A 22,986-nucleotide genomic window follows, 5' to 3' on the forward strand; every position below is an offset into this window, starting at 1 on the left:
GGGGTAATGCAGCACATATGGTTTAGTCAAGACTTTAAACTCAAGCAGATGATTTCTAGTGGTTTCTTAATATGAGTTTTATTAAGTTGCCTGAGGCACAGTATGTTCATCAATGTTTTGACTTGGTTCACTCCACGCATCTTGTAAAATTCTTCTCTTTCTGGCCTTTGTGGAGAGTGCCCTTTTCTGTCTTCTCTCTCATAGCCCTGAGCTATCAACTCAAGAAAACAGAAGTGGAGCGGGAGAAATAGCTTTGCTCAAGAAAAGTGCACTTAAACAAGTCTGTGCTCTCTAGAGGAAGCTTTGATGAGCAGCAGCCACCAAAGGTAACCGGTGCTTCTCTGCTCAGAAAATATAGTAATAAAACCCCTGCCCTGAGCTTGCCTTTTCAGCTAGCCGTGCAACTTCGGCTTAGAAACTTGTCACCAAACAGGAGCAGCTCTGAAACAAAGCTAGTGTGTAGTTCTTGTGCCTCTTACATGGGCCAATGCAGCAGCAACATGTGTTGACTAAATTTAATAGAAACTGCTGTTGTTTTGGAAATTGCTCCATTCTTAGCAATGTGGGATCAGCAAGTTAAACTCGGTTTGAAAGGTTAGGATCTCGGTGAAGATGTACAGCTATTCTCTTCCAAAATGCCTAGTCTTACTCCTCAGCGGGAGATAACCGCACACAGACTCATTGCTTGCTTTGCTGGGCTCCGCGGTGGTCTCGCAGTAGCTGCTGGAGTGGTCTCCAGTGTCCCCACTGGCATGGGTTTTTGCCTTTGCCTCTGGCTGTTTACTCTCTATCAGTCCAACATCCTTCAGTGAGGATATTGCTTTCTTCAGTTTCTTTAATTTTCATTTCTGGTGATCAGACTGAGATTGCAAATTAGTACGTTTGGTATTATTCTTAAACTTTTTTGTTTTTTCTCAAAATAATCTTTGTTCCTTAGGATATGAGGACAAGAGTTAATTGAAGTTAATTCAAAATAGTTTCTTGTCCCTCTTCCCATCCATTTTACCACTTCAAAAAACTTCAAATAAAAAGCACAAAAACATTATGGAGAAGGAGCGTTTTTTGGAATAAGTAAAACATTGCTATTTAGGAAGATTTTTCCTACTGAGGGGTATTTTGGGAAAAGCCCATTTTCCCTGTGTATAAATAATATGTATACATTCTATTTGAAAGTTTTTGCAGTGTTTTATAAACAAACAGCCTGTATTGACACTTTTATTTTTGAATTATATTTTAAAATATATGAATATATTTTTGCTCCACAGCTCAGGTTTCTTTGATTTGTTTTTGTTTAGCTTGTGGGTGTACTGGAAGCTTTACCTATTTAATTGCATTTTAACCACGAGAGTATATGTGATTGGCACTTGGAGCAAGTCTTTATTTCTCTCAGAATGTTTGTGGAATAACAATTCCGATTGCTACGTTACGGATGTAGCATTTAATCAATAACTCAAATAAGGAAATAATGTCAGTTATCCGAATCCTGTCTTGGTTCGCAGTATAACCCACAGTGGCTGATATATTTTTCTAAGTTGTTCGACAAGGGCCTATTTATTAAGCTTAATGACAGGATCAAGCAAATGCAGTACAAATATTAAAGAGGAAAAAGAAAAGAATTGGTTAGTATAATTAAAAGATCTGTTTCTTGTGAGAAAATATATGCAAGAGTCTTTAGATCACCTTTGGTAAAGTTTTACTTCTCCTAGGTCTTCTATACAAATAAATTTTGAAGAATTAATTCTCTTAACTTAACTTGAACCGAATTGCTGTGATACTGAGGAACGCAGGTGGCCCCTTTGCTCTTCCCTTGCAGCCTACAGGTCCCAGCCAGGTCTCCGGAGGCCACGGGCTCCCGTGAGCTGCCCTGGGCTGCTCTCGCTGCTCAAGGCTGTGCCAAGGAGCCAGTACTGCTCTGCTGTCACGTTGGGCCCTGGCACCTGCACCTCTGTCTGCTCTTTCTGAAACCTCTGTGGCCCAGACAAGACACCTGGCTTTGCTCCGTCCTGGCGGCGATGACCGTGGAGCTGGTGGGGCAGCAGACTGGCGAGACAGCAGCACCCACACCACAGCTTGTCCCTGTCATGGCTACCATGTCCTTCTCGGCTGAGCGCCAGGACTGGGATCCGTGTCCAAACCCAGGACAACGCAGCCCTGCCACAGTACCTCTGACCTAATCAAACGCGTGTGCATACTTTATGCTGTCTAGCCGTTTAAAAACGAGTGGCATGATTATGGTAGCTCAAATATTACTTCGCTCCTTTTCCCTCCTCCATCAGCTTCATCTTCTTGCCTGGACATTTGCATCATTTTTGGCCTGATCCCATCACTGGCTGGTGTCTGTCTGGATAAGCCCAGACCATGGGGGAGTCCTCTGAGGAGCTTAAAACCCCTTCCATGGTGTGGGGCTCCTCCTTGTCCATGGCATCCTGCTGTCTCCCACCAAAGACCTGTCTGCCAGCGCCTGGCCTGAGTTCACAGCTTGCTCTCTGGAGCAAAGCCAGGCCTCTCTGCCTGGCTGAGGTACTCAGGAGATGCTCCCTTGCCAGATCTTGGACCTTCAGAAGGTCGCCCAAGAGGGAGCTCCTGGCAAGCATACCATCTCCTTTCAGTTAACTTTTGAGATAGGTGTCATGCCTGAGGATGCCCCTTGCAGCAGCCAGCATAGATGTCCCCCTTGGCAGCGTGGAGACACAGTACGCATTGTGTGTGTTAGAAGGTGACCTTGTTAAAGTGGTGCTGGTTGTAACCTACCAAATGACCCAGGCTATGGCGACATTGGAGGGTAATGAATTGGACAAACTGCGTGAAGTATTTCCACTCATTTGCCTCAAGCTGAATGGGTGACATTCCTTCTAGGGTTTGGTTTCTGGGGAAGAGAGGCTACCAGCTGTGTGGGAATGTTTGGTTATCCTTATAAATCGCATCTGAATGTTACTAACTGTCAGGTCCCGTTCCTTCCCACAAACGTTTCAGAGGATGTGTTATAGGCTGTTGCAAAATCCCCATTGCAGAAATGACTTATATTTTTGGCTGAGTGCAACATCCTGTAAGCTTTCTTGTGAGCAACTGGGCAGGATCTTTCATGATTGCTGGGCTTTTAAGTGTAAGAATTTAAACTCACTTCTGTAGAGGTGGGAGATTACAAAATGATGTAGTTTTCTTGCTATTACTTATCCTTGAAAGTTGCCAGTGCAGTTCAAAGTGAATTAAAAGAACAGTTCAAAAGATTTTAGTGACTAAAACAGAACTGGGATATTTGCAGCCTTACTTTTCTGGCAATAGATGAGACTGGATCATGGTCAAAATAGGATAAAATGTAATTATTTTTTCTAATTCTGCCAAGTTTCAGAATTATTCTTTTATTGATATGATTTTGGCTTTCACTATTTATTATCTATTTAGACAGTGTGTAAAGAATAGCTTTGCAAAGGAAGTCTGCTTAAAGCAAGCCACTGATCTTTACTGGCTATTGCAGATTTTAGTATTTATTTCTTAAAAACGAACCCTGTTGTAACAGAACCATGAGTGTCTGTGATGAAAGAAGAGGTATATTTTTTTAATTGAAGAATTTAATGATTTGTGTGTGTGTGATTGAGTGGGAAACTGACAGAGATGAAAGTTGTTGGAAGTGTATTGTTTGGTGTCTCATGCCAACAGTAACAGCGCAAGCACAGTTTACTTAGGGGGCTGCTGACAAAAGGAGTCATTTGCTGCCAGTTTTTGAATTGTTTTCTTTCAGATTCTTTCTGTGTTGCAGTATAACTTTGGCATTGAGTTGCATTTGATTGCAAACATTAAAAAGTTGTACTGAAAGGCTACCATCTCCGAAGAATGAACTGTTTTTCTTCTTCACTGTATTGCTAACAGACTTGTGCCATTCATGTTTAAAAAGAACAAGCTATTTTTGAGGCTGTTAAAAATAACATACTGTTTCCTAACAAGAAACGAGTGAGGAAGTTTTTTACCATTTATTTTGTATTTAGACATGGCTGAGACATATTTAGAGACTGCTTTATTTAATCTGACAGAAGCAAAGGGGCATGCTAGATCAAACCGTCAGATTAGAATTTTTCCAGAAAGGAAGTACCTTTTTCCTGAAGTGTTTAGCATTGACATCTAGTAAACTGCTTTTTAAATAGCTGATGTGTGGGTTTCACTTTGATGGAAACATTTGTGGAAAATGGGCCAAGCTTCAGTTTTAAGCCAGTGCAACTGAATTCAGTGTCTCTGCCACCAGTACTTTTGACTGTAAACCTGGATTAAAACCATGATCATTGCTTTTCCTTTCCATCATGTGAATTTGATAAAACTTTTGGTGTAAATAAACGGATTATATCCCTTTTAATTTAGAGAATCTTCAGGAGAATTCATGCAAGCGTTTCTATCTTTGTGAGTACTTTTACAAGCAAACTTGTTGCTGTTGCAGTGATGCAGCAGCATCGTATACTAGATGGTGCATGGATGTGTCTGTACAGTGCCAGGTTTTCTCTGCCTGTTCCCCTCAAGGACCCTGCTAACATTGCCCTTCAACCTAGCTCTTACTTTAGAGCTTTGCCCTAGGCAAAGGCAGCTAAGGCAGGAGGAGGAGGAAAGAGTGACAAATATGTGAATGTCCCCCTAATTTATTCCTGTCATTTGTTCCCGTTTGTTCTCGCTTTATCACTTGCTGTTTGGTTCTAGATGTCCGTAAATTGGTTGTGGACATTAAAGCTGATAACTGTCCATGCACTGTCTGCTTTACTGACCTGAAGGTCCACCGCCCCTCTGCCCCGTCACTGTGGTGGATTCAAACTTGTTGTGGGTGGGTTTTTTTCCTTCTCCAATTAAGTGAAAAATGTGAGTTCAAGCTGAATTTGACAAGTAGTTTCAGATTACAAGTAAATTATGGAAGAGTTGAAGAAAATTCAAAACAAACCAATTCTGAAATAAAGCAGTATTTCTTTCAGGCTACATTCATAGGGAAGTAAGGCACTTATTTTCCCCCGCCCTCAACTTCTTTGCAAATTGTGCCAAAGCCTTCTTCTGAAACCAGCCTTTGACTGCCAGTTTCATTTGATTTGACGGAAATGCTTGCTTAAAAACTAAAAAACCCCTAAAACATTATTTCATAGAATCATAGAATCAGTAAGGTTGGAATGGACCTCTTGTCACCATGGCCCCCGCCCCATTCAGTAGCAGGCCCACATTTTCCCTAGTCCTCCTCTTGCTGCTGATGTATTTGAACAAGTCCTTCCTGTTGCCCTTGACATCCCTTGTCAGACTCAATTCCAGCTGGGCCTTAGACTTCCTTGCTGCATCTCTACATACTCTGACTGCATTCCTATAATTCTCCCAGGTAGCCTGTCCCCTCTTCCACATTCTGTGTACTTTCTTCTTCTGTTTGAATTTGGCCAAGAGCTCCATGTTCATCCATGCAGCTCTCCTGCCCCTTTTGCTGCACTTCTTACTCATAGGGATGCACCGCTTCTGAGCTTGGAGGAAGTGATGTTTGAATATTAGCCAGCTCTCCTGGACCCCTCTTCCTTCTAGGGCCTTAACCCATGAGACTCCACCAAGTGGGTCTCTGAAGAGCCCAAAGTCCACTCTCCTGAAGTCCAGGGTTGCAATCCTGCTTGTTGCCTTACTTCTTTCCTGCAGGATCCTGAACTCCACCATCTTGTGGTCACTGCAGCCAAGGCTGCCCCCAACCTTCACATCTCTAACCAGTCTCTCTCTGTTGGTAAGGACAAGGTTCAACAAGACACCCTTCCTTGTAAGCTCCTCCACCATTTGTGACAAGAAGTTGTCATCAATGCATTGCAGGAGCCTCATTGACTTTCAAAGCATTGCAAAAAGTTATCCTTTGGGGTCAACCCAAAGAGAGACTTGAAAAATGTAACTAAGTTTTGCAAACATAAAGTTTTCAAAAATCAAGTATTCACCCTGACTGAAAGGGTGAAAAGCTCAGTTGTGAAGTTTCCTTTCTTCCCTTCCTTCCTCAAATCAAACTGTTTAGCTGGATTAGTAAGTTATTTACACTCTTTAAAGAGCTGTTTCAGGAACGCTTGGGACCAGTCAACCCTTGCCCGCCTCTGTGCTTACTAGTCGCTGCTGTCACTTTTGGTAGACCTGATCAATGGAGAAGGTGCTGGGCCTCTTCTCCTTGAGGCAGGGGGCTTGTCTGCTCTCTGTGTTGTCTGGTAGCTGTGGGCAGAGGTGGACGCGTTCAGCCCTGCCTCCGGGCTGGGTGGCTGGGGAGCCTTCTTTTGCTGGACATACTTTGTGGTGGAATATGTTTGTGCTCACTAAGTTGCTACTGCATTTGCTGGTGGGCTGTTGCCTGTGCAGTGCCACGTGTTTGTCCCTGGGGAGTAATTGAATTGCTGAATATGTTAGTGTCTTTTTTTGTTCTCTTCCCTGTGCTGTTTTTTCCTTTTTTACTCAATCTTTTTTTAGGACTTGAGTTGAATCCTGGACAGTTCACTGTTGTTAGAAGTTGTCTGTATTATTTCCTGCTTTGAGATGTGTATCTTTGCTCTGCTGTGCTAAATACAGGTGGCTGTACAGGCTACACTGCAGGGGAACTGCACATCTCACAGCTGTCGGTTTCTGCACTCTTTCTCTGACACACTTTACCGATGAAGGGGATTTCTTCCTCCTCTTCTATACTGTTGGAAACTTTTGCCATCTCTTTATATATACACATTTTTTATACACACACACACACGTATATATATATGTTTTATAAAGTTTGCTGACTGGGTTCCTAGGCAAAGACAGCAGCAAAAAGCTAGAGCCCTATTCTGTAATTCTACATACGTAATTTTAAGTCACCACAATTCACTCTTGTAAATAAGCAGAATACTTGGACCAAAGTTTGTATTTACTAACATGAAACACTTTATGGAGAGCATCAAAGTAATGCAGCAGCCATCCACATCTTTTATTTTTATTTTCACATCTTTTATTTTATTTTATTTGTAACTTTTTACTGTGCCACTTACTTCATGGGGACACCTGAATAATTTCCACTCAGAAAAATGGAGCCCTGTGCATGTCTAGAGGATAACCTCCTCCTCTGTTTACATGAAAGCTAGCAAGTAAGCTAGTTGTCTGCGATTAGAGGACCTGTTTTGGATACCTCAGAGACCACAAGGTCCCTGCCAGAGCCCAGTGGGTGTGCGGGTTCCTGGGAAATCCTCGGCAGCCCCCTTGCCAGGCTGGCTCTCGCAGAGACTGAGTTTGGCCCGTGGGCACTCCACTGCTTCTGGGGAAAGCTGCATTTGAGGACTGCCAGCTTTCTTTTGCGTGCAGACACGCAAAGGCAGTTGGTCTGTAGGAGTCCTGGGTATCCTCCGTGATTTCAGGTCCATCTGCTCGTGCTAGATTGGTGAGGCAGAAGCACAGCTGCTTTTTTAAGCTCAGACACACTAGGGAAGGCAGACTGCTTCCTGCCTCCAGCGCCGCAGTTCATCTCCTAAGTGCTCACCAGGGACACGAGCGAATCGAGCTCCAGTGGCAACAGATTTCTTGGATACCGCTGCTGGATCTTTGGCAGCAACAGATGTCTGAATATCTGCCTGTATCTCCATCTTTCTCTTCCTTTCTCTCCAGTCCTAGCTTCTCTTTGCTCCTCTACCTATTTTCTTAGTGCTTGCTATCTTTTCCTTCCCCTTTATCCTCTTTCTCCCTTGTAATACATACTCTTGTAGCCTACACTCCAGCCATAAGTCTTCAGTCTTTTGCAGTCTCCTGTCTCTGTTGCTTTGCCAGGAGCAATTGGAAGGAGAGCCTGATGCTGTTCCTGCAAACTCCTGCTAGATCATGCTAGAGATCTTGGAGAAGTGATACAAATCCCTAGTGAGCAGTGCAAATGGAGAATTTCTCCAGTGGCTTGTATTGTGCCTGAAAGTGGGGAGAGCTGTCACTGGAAGGAACAACAGCGTATCTCTGCGGTCCCTCTGCTCAATTTCAAATCCTTGCTCCAAATGTGGAACTACTGAAGTTTTCTCTTGGTTGTGAGACTTTGTTAATATGGGCAAAACAATGGTTTTCTCTCTAATTGCTGTTTCAGAAATGACCTAATTGTTTTAGCTGAGGCTTTCAAGGTGAAAAACAAATTCGGCTTGACACAAGCTCGTGGAACGGAAAACTTTCAGCATGAATGAACTGTCAAAACGAACAGACCTCTTGTCAAAAGAACAAGTAGCTGAAAACAGGGGCTTATAACAGAGAGTGTGGAAGAGCCAAAGCCTAGGTATTGCTACTAGCGTTGCTTCTAATGCTGTGATTTGAAATATCTCTACACAAGCTCTTAATTGCTGCAGGACAGGGAATCACCAGCCTCATGTGGATTTCAGTGCCTCGAGTGTGAGTGATACAGAAATAAAATGGCTAAAATCAACGAAAGTTTTAAATTACAAGCGCTGCGCTTCAGTTTCCTGAGATCTGGCGGAAGGTGGTCATACTTCGATGAGGTCTTATTTTTCCTGTTAGCCCTGCTCCACCTTGTCTACTTGTCTCGTCAGTGGAATGTCTGGTATGAAGGGAAGCCCTTTTTCATCTTCTTGGTCATGTCTTTGATCTGTTAAGGGTATTCTGTTAGTGCCCCCCTGCTTCTCTCTCCTCCCTTTTCCTGACTGTGCCTCTCCCTTTTCCTGTTCCCTGCTCCCTCCAGTTGTTCTCCCCTTTGCTTGCACCCTGCACAGAAAAATGCCTAAAATAACATAAAATGGCCACAAGTGGACTCTTCTTCTCTGCTGTATATGCTGACATGGTTATGCCCTGCTCCACTATCCCTGAGAATCCCATAGAAGGCAAGAATACGAAACTTGTGGTCACATCTGAAAACATATGTGAAACGTACGTGCCATTAGCAGTGCAAATGATTTAAAACACTTGTGACTTTTATAAAATCTTTCTAAGGCCCTTTAAAACGTCAGTAATGCGGATTTTTGTTTGTGTGTGTTTATGCATGTGTATCTGCCTGGGTAGCGGCGGCTGGGGTTTAAGGCTCTCCGGGGAGATAAGGAGCAAGGATACCGCACGTACGCTGCAGGGAACGTCAAGACTACTCATAAAGAGGAAAGCAGGAGGGCTTTTCTTTCTTCTCACTTGCACAGGCTGTAGCTATGACTGATATTTTATTTCCCTGCATTGACAGATATTTTAAGCAAGTTAAAAATCCAGACGTGTCTGGAATACATTATTTTTTCTTCTTTTCCTTCAATTTTTTTGCTCCATGATGGATTTCATCTCTTGTTTTCTCCCTGGCATGTCACATACGTTTGCCCCTTCATGGCTGTCCTCAAGAAGGAGTAAGGTGAAAAGATACTTCTCCAATGTAAGATATAGTTGACTGGAAAGATTATGAGGAAGCTATCTGTAAGTAGAAGAAGTAAGGATATTCTCCACAGACAAAATATGGCTCCTGTAAAAATTTTGCATTCCCGAAAGTGGAGTCTACTTAATTGCTTTGGAATTAGATGTGTATCTAACCGTGATCTAACACTTTGAAATTCACCTGGAATAGCCCCTACCAAGTCTAAAAATGTCTTATTAGAGGTCTCTTACTGCTATCAATCATTAAGAAAAAATCAACAGCTTTATACTCATCCTTTTAATGTTTTCCTTAATATTAGAGTTTTGAAAGTGTTATTTCAAAATGCTGGCATTTGCTTGGGGTTGGAGGTTTTTCCTGAGAAGCCCACCATCAGGATATAAATGGGAGCAATGATCTTCTCACAGGAGAGCAACCTGGGCAAAACAACCACTTGAAACACCTGAGCTTGTTCTGCTGTGTCCTCACCTTAGTCTTGTAGGTGTCCTCAAGGGGGGAGCATCCATCTGAGGTGTTTGCTTGCTTTTCTTGGGAAAGTTTTCAAAGAGAAGAGGAAAGTGAGTTTCATTTTATACCAAAACTACAGTGTGGGATAAATGTGCTGCCGGTACCGGTTCAGGATAGCTTACAAAGTCATGGCAATTAACTGCAGCTGAGAAGCTGTCCTGCTATTTGCTGTAAACTCGAGATGATGTCAACATTAAAGGCGAATTAAAAAAGCTGCCTGCTCCGTAGAGAAGTTTGTTTTGATTAACACAAAGTCCATCTGGTACAAGCAAAGTTTACATTCCTGTAAACTGCACAGTATTGAGTTTTACTAGGCCACCTACCCTGCTGTCTTCAATTATAACATCTCTGAACGCGCTCATGATGTACTCGATTTTGGGATGAGCTGTGCTTTTCAGGAAGCCAAAGCTGCCAAGTATCTGTCTTGGCCTCCGTTCGAACTGTGTGAGAGAAATCCCTGCGATGTTAAGTGTTTCTTGGATTTATTGTTTGTTGTGATTCTGGTTGCTTTAGGGAGTGTTCCTGAAAGGCTTTTAGAAGGTAGTGAGTAGCCAGTGGCACGCTGTTCCGCTTTGCGGGAAAGCTGGCACCAAGCGGAGGTTGAACCGCTGTCCAAGTAGGCTCTCCTCTCACACTCGTTCAGCAAACCTGGCAATCTGGATTTCCTGCTCTGATTTTATCTTCCCGCTATGAAAATCTGAGAGACCCGCACGTCTTGAAGCGTTCGCCTCGTTCTATGCTCCGGAGGTAGCACGTTGCTGCGTGGAGCTACTGTGAATACAGTTCCCTCGCGTGCGTCCCACGCCTGCTCTCAGCGGGGAGCGCGCGTGCATGGGGGTTTTGGCTGGAGGAGCCACACTGCGATGCTCGGGGTGGATCCTGTTAGCAGCGGGAGGTTTGGCAGCCTTATGTGGCTTGCAAATGCGCAGAAACCTGACCTGTAAATGACTTTATAAACGGCAGCTGTTTTAAACAGGTATAAGACAGTAGAACTTTTGTAATACTAATTTATTCGATTAGCCTAGGTAGAGTACAAAATAAAGGGGCTTGTTGCCTGGCTTTGTTTTAAATGTGGCCTGAGCAAAGTTCAACCTAGTTTTGAATGCATTTGCAAGCTGCAGTTTTACATGTATATGTTGCGCACAGAGTGTCGCTGACGTTAAGTAAACTTCTTCCAGGTGCCGCTTGCAATTCCTTTGAATTTAATACTTGAGCTGTATATCGTTCTTTGCCTGCACCAGACATAAGAAAAAATTTTTTTCCTACTTACTTTTCCTGAACCAAGTGGTAGCCTTCATAAGGTACTTGGGAGTACCACATGGTTCTTGTAAAAACAATACCTTGATCCACTGAGTGCAACCTGTATGTTTATGCTGCTTGTGTAGATTAATTTGATGGGCAAACAGCTGGATTACAAGCAATGATCAATGTTATCTTTCATGGTTTCCACATAAACTTCATAACAACAGCTTCCTTAAGATGGAAAACTTTTGCTTCTTGATTGAACAGTTATGGAAAGAAACATTTCTTGACTGAAACTGCAAAGTGGTAAAAGCATTTGCAGAAAGGATCAGAAAGTTCAGGGTGCTCTGAACTTGCTTGCTTCACCTGTTCCCAGTTATCTTTCTCTTCCACTGTGGTGCCTTTGTGCTTGCTGCCGATCGTACTGCAGTGCAGAGCAGTGATTGGCAGTAGTGTCAAGGTAGAGGGTTTTTTATTGTCTTCTGCTCTCCTCTCTCAGATTTTCTACAACAACACAATTTAAAATTGCGAGGGACCAAGTGGGATTTTGAATTTAACTTTGGCTTGTAGATTAACTGATGCCTTGAACCGTGTTTGGTAACACGCATAGTGCTGTACTTGCTGCAAAGAAGGTGTGAAAATGCTGCAAGCATTTTTAGCTATTCCTGGGCAGGCCCCAAAAAGTCAAAATCAGAATGTGTAAAGAGAAAGCTTTCCTACACTTTACTGCCAAGGATGAAAGAGCAACTACTGCCTTCCATTTACATTTATTTTCAGTCTTTAATTTTCTCCTCAGGCCAGGCTTGATGGAGAACAAAGAGATGGCAATGGTGAGGATTCGTGGTTGGCAATCTTTAGATCTATATCAGGGTCTTGTTTTACAAGCCCCGAAGCAGAAGCACAGATGCAGTTTTCTGGGCATCAGCAATCTAAAATGAAGCCTAGCTTTCTTCACTGAATTGCTTGCTCTTCAAATAGTGTATTGTTTCTAGTAGTTGTTTCAGCTAGAATATCTTTGATGCAAATTGGGAAGCTTTATCTGTTAAATGCTTGGTCATCTCCACCAGGAAGCTGCAAAGTGGGGTCTGCCTGTCCTCCCCATCCCTGCAGTTGCTTCCCAGCGACTTGTAAGTTGTGTGAATGTGGGTGGCTGTTCCGGAGGGTGGCAAAATACATGGCGCTGAGATGATAGCAGCTTCACAAGTTTTTCACTGGTCCAAGGCATGGAGGTGATACAGTTTCTCAAGGACAAACTTGTCAGACATCTTAATATTGGTAAAAGTGTTCCTCTTTCTCTAAATGAAGTCTTGGAAAAAGTTGAGCTGTTCTGGCTCCCCCTTCTCCCTCCCCTCCTTCTCCCCCAAGCAACTGTTTGTAATGGAAATTTTCTGCCCAAAGTGTTACAGTTTGTCAAAACTACAAGCAAGTGAAAACAGGTTCCTTGTGACAAAAAGAGTCAGGCAACTTGGATAACAGAGGGCACTCCGCTGCTCCACCCATAAAAATATAAACAAAATACAACTTCTGTTCTTACTAAAATTCACAAGGGGATTGAGTTTCATAAAGTGTTCCAATAGGGAACAAAAGACCAGAGTTTGATCCAAGTGCTGTTAAAGTCACTGAGAGTCTTTCCCTTTGGCTCCAGTGGGTTTTGGAGCAGGGCCATGGTGAATGCTTGAAGGCCAATCTGACCTTTCTTGGAGCCTGAAAGCTGAAGACTTAGTTTCATCTCGCTTGTACTTGCTGGAGCCTGATTAAAATCAATGGGAGCTCAAAAACTTTGCACTTTGCAGAGTTCAGCCCTTGAAGACTAGTCTGACATTTGAGTTAGATTCTGTGCTTAAATGTCAACATTTGTAAATAAGTAGGCACCAAAGACCTAAGGTCATTCGACTTTCTTTACAATATGTCGTTCGTTACCGAACTTACGTAAGTTTTCTGAAAAGCAATTTTTTCTAGAGAGCACCCAGATGTACTTCTGGTTAAATTCTAACTCAGTTTCATGGTGGCTTTGCTGCTACTGCTTTTATTTGCGGCGTAATCTTTTCTCCATCTTTCCATGGTGACCAGAATTGCAAACTTCCTACTGTAGAAATTTTTGAATAAAAAGCCAGATATTAAGGATTCTTGGCAACATTAGGGAGTGCTGCAATATTCTTTTTTTCTAAAGATTTAAGAGGTAGAAGTGGTCAGATGATAGACTGTATTAAGGAATCTGGAGAGGAAGTAAGATGTATTTCATATGCTAGATGATCAGGAAAAAAAAATGTATGACTTTCATGCATGCAAAGCTAACTTCTGTGCAGGTTGCTGTGATTCATTCTGTAGTTTTTGTAAATCCCAGGGCAGATGACTTTTACTGATTGCACGTTACACAGAGGAACCTACAAATATTTCAGTTCTGTATTTATTGTGTTTACTTGTTACTTTTAACTTCTTAAAATTATTTGTCAATTTTTCAAAAGTTATCCAATTTCTATTGGCTTAAAATAGTCTCTCTCTACTTTCTTGTCATCTTATTATCTTTTTTTCTGTATTCCCTTCTTTATTTTTGTTTCTTATCACTTGTTTTACAATGGCAAAAAACTGTAAGATTCCACAGAACTGAAATTATGATTGAGTTAATGTCGTAGAGATGGTACCGTTTGTTATATTAAAAAAGTTCATTAGAATTTGGGAAGTGCATTTACCTTATATCAAACTATATAGAGCCAAAACTATATATTTCAGAATTATTTTAATTTTACTCATTGAGAAACAGGATGGTTTTCACAAATGCTTTTAGAACAAGAAACTACCTTTGTGTCTGACTTGTTGCCATTAATTATCATAGCACTCTGTCATTTGGCTTGTAATGGAACTTACATATGTGTAATATACTTTTAGGAAAAAAATGCTTAAAATAAGTTCAGTTCTTTCCTTCTCTAGAGACTGAGTAGAGAGTTGAGAACAAGAAGTTTTTGCATTTTAATCATGGCCTGAAACTGAATTGCTCTATTGCTCTCTTTGGGTGACCTTTTAAAAATGTGTCTCAATATATTCTTCTGGGAGATTGGAGACCGCAATCTTAGAGACACACACATGGATTTTTATAAGGATTGAGAAGTTCATTGATGATTTAAAAAAAAAAAAAAAACATTTTGGTAGGAAACTATAGTGTATCATAGTACGTATTATTTGAAATATTCTCAGTATTTTGCAGGCATAATTAAGTCACATGGAAAGGACTTTGAAGAATAAAAGTGATAATCACTTATTATTATAGCAAGTTAGTTTAGGGTAGTTAATACGAAGCACAAGCAATTCTTTTTCCAGTTTGAAAAATGAGTTATTGCTCCAAAGTATTTCAATAAATATTTGTTTCCTTACATTTCAGCTACCTGACTGCAAATAACAACCAGAATTTCTTGTATACTGCAAGGCCATTTTTAAAGAGAGCTGCTTTGGTGGTAAGCTATGTAAGTATGAATGGAGTTGACCTTGTATTTGTGTACATGTGCCTAGAATAAGTATTGTCCCATTGGATCCCAGCAGAGTCAGAAAGCTGAGATGGTAGGCCTTAACACATCACTTGTCTTGGGACGTAGTCTAGAAAATTTCAGCTGGACAGAAAGAAAAGAATATTACTGTGTTGTGTTTTCAGTTCAGATTTTCTTACAATTTATTAGTGGTTGTCATTACAACCTTGTAATCATCTGCAAGTATTTCTGTCTGTAAATTTGGGGGGAACCTGTGTATCATTGAGCTGACTGGCAAATACTGACTTTCAATGACATGCTGTTAGTTTCAAAGCAGCCTCACTGAGAGTCACAAGAAAAGCTCTGCCTTCAAATATCTGGTCCTTGGGGCACTCCAAGCATGGCTTCACAAATTGCAGGAGGAAAAAATGGTCACCAGCAGGAGCCTGCTGGATGTGCAGCTCCCTGTGCTCCTCTGTAAACCAGATCCTCTTGCTCATCTTGTGAAGACCAGTGGTTCCCAGGAAGATGGTGAAGTGCCTGCCAGCGGAGATCTTTCCAGAGTCTTGGGTTGTGCAATGTGAGCTTGTCCTTAGACCAATGCCAACATGAGTGAATAGTGGTGGTTTTTAAGGTATCAGCCCTGTCTTTCCCTCTGCATTTAGGTAGAGGTTGTTTGTAAAACTCCGTAGTCAGAGCCACAACAGGGTGACAGACAAGCGTAGTATGCTGTCTGTGTTGAGAACTGGGATGTTCTCCACTTGGATACTCATAGTTTCGTAGATGATGTTGAGAAGACTAATGCAGTCACCTGCCTTGGAGGGTTTAGTTCCAAAGCTCTCCTGGACTCCATAGTGAGAGAGTATGGATGCAGCTGATGGGGTGGAAAAGGGGGCAGCAGTGCAGGGGACTGTGTAGGGAAGTCAGGGGTAGGCTCTTCTCTGTATAGCCCACTTGGCCTCCTGCCTGTGTGAGCCCTGGGCACTGTCATTTCCCCTTCCTAGCAGCCTTGGAGAGTCAGGAAAATGAACAAGGACGCTAGGGTTGAATTTTGCCACCTCCACCTGAAGGATGCTTAGAGTTGCAAAACTGACATTTTACTGTATGCTCAGAAGCAAGTCAGCTAGTGGTTTAGTCAAAATAAGAGAGCTATCAAAAAAAATTGCTGGAGGCCTTAGTTCTTCAGTAGCGTGTTACTAAACTAGATGTTCTTCTTTGAAGGTGATTCTCATTTTGTATTTCCGCCTCTGGATAATGGGAGGATCCATGCCAATGTTTTCAGAACAGGACAATCCAGCTTCATTCTCACCATATTTACTGACAAGGTACAATACCACTAATCAAAAAAATTTTTCAAAAGTGTCATCTCAGCATTATTTTTTTCCTAAACTAAAATGTTTTACAGATGGTGAATGAGAACTCCGTTTTGTTGTGTTAACTTAATTGCTTCTTATTGCTCTGTCTAGAATGGAAAACAATCAGCATTATTTGAACCCTAAAGCATGCTCCAGTTCCTGTAGAATTATGTTACATACGGTTGTTTACTGAAAACGGTGGTTTTATTTTTATGCAAAACCCAAACCATATAATTTAATTGTCTGAGCACAGGACTAGAAAGCCCAGTGATTAAGGCCTAATCTCAAACCTTAAAACTGATTCCTCCTGAGATATGAGACACAAATGCTCAGTCTTTGCTTCAGATGAAGCTTGTAGAAGGGGAGGGTGATCATGCCTCTTAGTAGAATATTGATGACTAATTAGTACTCTGAAAGCAGGAGGAGAGATCTAAGGAGCATCTATTACTGATGTAATACAACACAGTTCTAGCTGAGAGTAGGATGGGCTGCCAGGGAATAATTAAAATAACAAATTTGAAATTTGCATTAGCAGATTTTCATTTTGTTATTTTATCAGTAGTCTTTTTTTCTTTTTTTGAGAGAAAGAGATGCTTAAATCCTGCAAAATGATTTTTCCTTGCCTGGTACCCTGTGCATGATCAGGATGATGTTACGTTCTTCTGGCTCTGTTGGGCCAGACCAACAGCGTGATTTGACAAATGATACTCTTCGCTCCAGGTCTAACTGGAAGAGTGCTCCAAGAGAGTGGAAGGAAGTTGATTTGCTTTTAAGACAGGGTAGGTGAATAACTGATTGCTCTGGTTTGCTACTGAACTGGGGAAAGAAAATTTGGAAGTTTCTGGAGGTATTTCTTGATGTCTCAATGAAAAGGGGAACAGTCCTCCTCTGTGCCACTTTCTGGCCTTGCTAGTTCCTAATTCCAGCAGTGCAATAGCAGCTGAGATACATTTTAAGTTCAAGAAATTCTTATTCAGCATCTGCTGTAAAACCAGACTGGATCTCTTTTGGGAGATCCTTGTGATAATGCAACAACAGCTCCTATTACCATCAAGGCTAAAACTGCTTTCAGGAAACATGATGTCTGATTTGAAAAGCTCTGATCTGTGCGCAGCATTTCTGGTGGAGAAATCAATAGTGAGCTCCTTGTGACGCAGTGTGAAGGTTTTATTTTTGTCTGTTTTTGACATATTTATGCTGAGACAGAAGTAATCAAGTTATAAATGATCCTCGGCTGATTCCAGTTACTTCAATCTCTGCAAATGAGTTTGTATGTTTGACTCATCACATTTTATAATGACAGGGGAAGATTCTAAACCTGAAAGCTAAGTCATTCTTGGAGTATTGACAGTGATTATTTTTACCATCTGCACTGTGAACTTTATAAGCCTCATGAAAGACAGGTGAGAGCACTGCTGTCAGCTCCTGCCTAGTGCCAGCAGTAACCCTGGCATCACCTGTCGTCCAGCAACAACTCCTGCTCCAAACAGTCATTTCCCCTTGCCAAAAAAAAAAAAAAAAAAAAAAAAAAAAAAAAAAAAAAAAAAAAAAACCTTCAGAAAGCCCTGATCCCAGACATTTTATGGCTTTCTAATATCCATGCTTCTTAATTGAGCTTGTCAGTTCCTTTTCTCCTAAACTAGCACCAAGCAATCATTGTGAACGCTTGGGTATAGTTCCTGACGACAGGAGCTGAAGATTAGTTTTGTGTCTGAATCCTGCAAAGACTCCTCTTTGCTGAATACCAAAACCATAGGGTGAGGTCTGCTGCCAGGAGCGAGGATGACGTTGGCTGGCACAACAGCTCATGGAAAAATTATGGGTAGGGGAAAAGTTAGGGGAAAGAGGGCTGCGATTTTGTCAGAGAGCAGCAAGAGCAGGTGAGCCAAGGGCTGAGGGTGATCCCTGTGCAGGCCAGGCCCTCATCAAGGGGTGCAACTCCATGGGGCTGAACACAGGGGCAGAGCAGGGTGTGGTGATGGGGTCCATCGACTGCCCCTGGTTCAGCAAGGTGATGAACCAGGCCGAGGGTCCATCCAGAGCATACTATGAGGAGATAGGGCCAAATAGGCCCTAGGGCTGGTGACAATGTGGGTCCAAAGTCCAGCCAACAGCCATGGCTGAACTTAAATGGGGCTCCTGGAGCAATGGGCAGTGCATGGAGGTCCCAGACTCCCCTGGCTGTCCTGCTAGTGCCTTCAGGGCCCTGCTGTTGCCCCTGTTCAGCACTTACCACTGTTCTTTAGAGTCTAGAAAGAAGCTGAGCCTTGAGCTCCTGTTCACCTTAACCTTAACCCTAGTCTGCTGGCATAAGCCTTCGTCTTAGATCTGCGGGACCTGCAGAGTCTGCTCCAATTCTTATTTTCCTAAACTCAAACCTTAACCCAACCATTACCCTGAGCTGGAGCCAAAAACCCGATCGTCCGGATACCGTGTGTTATCTGAAGCCTGCAGTATCCACCTGCTGGCAAGTTAAGCTTGCTGAGGAATGCCTTCTTTCTGGAAACTAAACAATAATCTTTGGCTTCAAAATAGTCAGTGACCCACTGACTGCCTCAGAGCTAACTATAGGCATGTCTCCACTGGCAGCATTAGTCTTCATACTAAACCTGCAGGATCTATCTACAAATGAGAAAACAGGGGTCAGAGAGCTGTTCTCTATTTTTCTATCTCACCAGTCTCTCAGAGTTGGGGGAGGACTCATTCATCTAGCTGGATAATATTTTAGCATAAGCTTCTGGACAGCTATGGGTGGCAAATTTTTTGCAAAATTTGTGGGGTGTTGGGGCTTGCAACAGCAGAGTTAGGGCAGCCCGAGTGAGCGCTGAATCCTGAAAGGTGGGCAGGAAGGCTTTTTCCTCCTCACCTTCTTGCTCAAACTGTAATTCTTGCCTGAGAGCTCTTGGAAGAATTAGGGATAGAACTGGCTGTGAGTTAGGGGAAAAGGAGCTGCATCTTACCATGGTCAGAGCCCAAATAATTGCTGCAGAACTAACATTACACCAGTGAATGTGGCTGTACCAGATGTCAGCTGGAGCCAGCAAGGTTGAACGGCATTGGCCTAGTTTTCAGGCAGGTCTGTGTGTCTGGCCAGCTGGAAAGGCAGGCTGAAGTTCAGGGCTAGCACTCAGTTTAGGTATAAGAAAGAGAGAAGGGAAGAGGAAAAATTCTTTTTCAAACCTGGGATTTCCACAAGGTGAAAATAAGACATGTTGTCAGCTGAGTACATTGCTTAAGGGTGGATTTGGATCTGATACAACTTCCTGGCCTCAGAGTTGGAGGTGGCATTAGGTGAGGTTCTAGAACATCAAGGCTTGAGAAGACCTTGGATATCCAGGCTTGTGCTATTGGGTGTAGTCACTTACCCAGCTGGTGGTTATCCTGGCAATCAGGGGAGTTTTTAGTTATGTACCATGCTAGGAGAAGCTGCTGAGCAGTGCATGTTCTTCAGACGTGGGTACTTAAAGCAGTAGCATCTGAAAAGTCGATGTGAGAAGTCTTTAGTGAGTTTTGAGGCAGCAATTAGGCCATAGCACTGAATATAAAGCTAGGATGCTATTTGCAGTTTATTTTAGGATTTAGAAGGATAGAAGTGGAAGAGCTAAGCTTAGTGCCAAGTCCTGCACTTCCTTCAATTCTGTTTGGAGTCTGGTGTCAGTGAAGGCAAATGGCTTCAAATCTACCTCTGTGTGGAGACTGAAAGTATCACTCTGTTGCCAGAAGGGAGAAACCCCATGAAGCCATAAGAAAGGTCAGTTTTGCCCAGAGGAATCTTGGAGTGGGGTACTAATGCCTGAAATATCACTAAAGGCAGGGTTAGTGCTTGGGCAGCAGGGGAGTTGTTTTTCTAATTCTCCAAAGATTACGCAGGGCACAAATGGGAGTTGCTGTTTGCAAGTAAAAGACTTTTTATTTGCACTGAGCTGTAAATGTGGTTATTGTGCATACCTTGCCAGGCTAAATGTTATGATTTACAACAAACTTGAGAACTTATTACAAGATTTTGCCAAGTCTGTGAGGCTAGGAGGAAGGCTGGTGGCAACAAATGGGTTTAAAAAAATAATAGTTTGGAAATGCGGGATTGTCACTGTGACATACATAAAGTTTGGACTGGAGACTGGGGTCTTGGCTGAAAATAAGGGGTGAAAACAAAGCAGTATTGCTAGTTTCTGCAACGTTTCTATGTGGACTGGTGAGTTATACAGGTATGGTTTGTTCTGAGTCTGGCAAGGATTAGTGGAGTACAGCTAAGATTAGGAATAGGTTTTATGATTGAACCTGGGTTTGAAAAAGTATTCTCTAATGAGGTCAGATTTTGTCAGCTCTTATGATGTTTGTAGTGTAAATTAGATGACTGAGGACATGAGGGAGAGGTCTACACATCCATGACTGCATGGAGGAGGGCAGTATTGGTTCACTTGAATATTTTTTTCCCCCCAACACGGAAACTAAAGTGAATCAAATGAATCTAAGAGGAGACAGGTTCAAAACAAGCCAAAGGAGATGGTTCTATATGCAACAGGTAATTGAGCTCTGGAACTTCTTCCAGCAGGATGCTGTAGATGTGCTGAAAGCTTATACAGGCTCAGAGAGAGATTCACTAAGTTAAAGAAAGAAATCTAAGCTACTAAATATGCAAAACCAACATCCAGCTGAGGGATATCTTACTAGCTAGAAACTGGAAAAAAGATTTTTGTGTTCTTATCCCGTTCTTGCATGCTTTTCTTGACATTCGTTTTTGGTCACTGCTGGAGAGAGAAACCTGGTCAAGGTTAGACCTTTGGTATGGCCAAGCTTGGACAAGCATGAACGTGCGTTCTGTGTGACATGAATACAATCCTCTCTAATCTTGGAAAGCACAAATTTCGACTGTAGCATGGGCAGAAAATTGATATATTTAACCATTAGAAGTAGAAATATTCTGAAATCTGACAATTTTTCAATTTTTAAAAGAATTCATAATCTGTTCAAAATCTTAAATTGCTATAATTCCAATAAAAATTGAACAAAGGTACAAATAAGAACATTGGAAGTCAGAGTGTGAATGTTGTGGTCCCTGTGAGGTACTGGATTTTCTAATTTTGCCAAATATCTTAAAACTTGTAGTTAGATAAATGAAAGCCACATTCTGTGTGTCCTTGAGTATGTTGCCTGCCAAGAGAAAGCTCGGAAGAAGAAAATTGCTCCACTTCTTGGCTGAGGCAGAAATGAAAGTGTTGGAAATCCTGCTATTCTTAAACACTGCCATTAGAACCTGTCCACATGATCTGTTGTACGCTACAGAATGGAAGTATCTTACCTTAAAGGATGCGGATTTCCAGTCGCTGAAATCTCATAGCCCCAAATCTGCTATGGGTAAGTTACTGCAATACAGGAACCGATACCAGACCTCTGCTGCAACATTCTTGCTTGAATTAGATGAAAATTGAAGAAGAATGTAATTAGGAAGGTTTTGAGAGCTGCTCAGCTTTATGTAAACAGTGTACTGAGCCGCAGCTGGAGTGTTAGCAGAGTGTTAAGCAGCGGGCTGTCATACTTCAGACATTCTGCACAACATTTCGTTATTCTGCCGTTCTGGAAGGGGGGGAAAAGTATGAGGCTTCTGAATAAGCAGATTGTATTACTAACACCATAATAAGACAAGAAAAAAAAAAAAAAAAAAAAAAAGTCCAGTGCACAGCATGTCTCAAGGTGTGTGAAAAAGATTAAATCCTGTCAATTCCAAACTAAGAAAATATATATTTTTAATGTATATCTTTGGGAATCAAATTGTAATAATTCCTGCTGGCATTTGCTTGGTGATATCCCTAAGCCCATTTTTTTTCTGGGCATGAAGCAGTTTTATTTGTGTTGTCACTATTTAAATAATTAATGTATTTCTAGTAAGACTGCCTTGAGATAGCATTCTCCTGTGGTCGAACTGTTCTCTCTGTAAACTGGCTTTCTACATTATCTTTAGTGTTTCAATCAGGTAAATGAGAATTCAGTACAGTAGAAAGATGAATAAATGCTTAGACATAAAAAATGGCATATATTCTTTTCACACAGATTTGTGACTGTTTTCTGAGCAATATGTTTAATCATCCCGGTTATAACTTCAAAGGGAATGAACTACCAAGAGGCATACAGCAGATCTGTGCTGAAGAAGTAGGTCCTTGAGCCAGCCAGTTCTGCCAAGGCAATAGAAGTCAAGTGCATGCTCTTCTGGTATGGGATTTGTGCTAGACCTTAGGCTAGGAGCTGGCATTAAAATGGACTCCTGCAATGTATCAGCCCTTAATTAGCTGGGCTTGCACATGCTTCCTTAGTGGAAAAGCTCTGCCTGTTTTGCCAGTGCTTTTTACTCTGTGCCCAAAGGTGCTTAACTTCAGCCCTGACATGTAATCTCTAGTCACCTGGAGCGCAGGGCTGATCTCTGGACAAAGGTAATAAAGAGTGTCAGTAAGAATTGCTGTCATGCCCACCCAGTGGCCAGGCAATCCGTGTGCTAAATTTAAAATATGTATTTTTTTATCCCAAGAGAGGTGAGGGAAAAAGAAATAAAGCCAGTCTGAAAGATGGTATTACAAAGCAAATGCCACCCTACGGTAGCTTTCTATTCCCAGAGGAACCTACTTTCCCAGGGCCGTGTGAAAGACTTGAGCATCTCCCTTAGTCAGGGTTTCTTGGTTTAATGAACAAACCCAGGTAGGCAGTACTGCTCTGGAGAACATCTTGTTAAGCCATTTTTAATGAGCTGTGGAGCTCATTACAAATGCTGGTTAGGCGATAAGCCTTCCATGCCAAAAGCCAACATGTGGAGTGGAGAGTGCCTAGCTGAAGCACAGGCTGCTTATTCCCAAGGGCAACACATTTCATTTTCAGAAAGCTTTCATGTTGGAGGGCTAGACCCAGACGGTCTCTGAGGCAAAGGAGCGTGTTCAGGACATTGCTTTCTCTCCTGCTAGTGCCGGGCAGTAACTCTCTGAGGGCATGATGGACTGTTTCCAGAAATGTTATCACAGTGGGTTTATGAGCTCTGTTTTTTAATTTCCTGAGGATCAGTGATGACGAGTATCTCAGGTGCTCTCCACAGGACCCTCCATCCCCTGCTGCCTCAGTGAGC

General features: G+C 42.2%; 1 protein-coding gene across 1 annotated transcript in view; it reads left to right on the top strand.

The window, feature by feature from the left end:
• TMTC1 (transmembrane O-mannosyltransferase targeting cadherins 1) overlaps window positions 1-22,986 on the top strand; it is a 149,829-nt gene that overhangs the window by 47,675 nt on the left and 79,168 nt on the right. Inside the window, exons 6-7 of the mRNA XM_062590415.1 lie at window positions 14,445-14,526; window positions 15,748-15,851. Coding sequence (XP_062446399.1) covers window positions 14,445-14,526; window positions 15,748-15,851 — 186 coding nt within the window. The remainder of the gene's footprint in view (window positions 1-14,444; window positions 14,527-15,747; window positions 15,852-22,986) is intronic.

Source organism: Rhea pennata, chromosome 1 (genome assembly GCF_028389875.1).
Source record: "Rhea pennata isolate bPtePen1 chromosome 1, bPtePen1.pri, whole genome shotgun sequence".
NCBI classification, from domain to species: domain Eukaryota; kingdom Metazoa; phylum Chordata; class Aves; order Rheiformes; family Rheidae; genus Rhea; species Rhea pennata.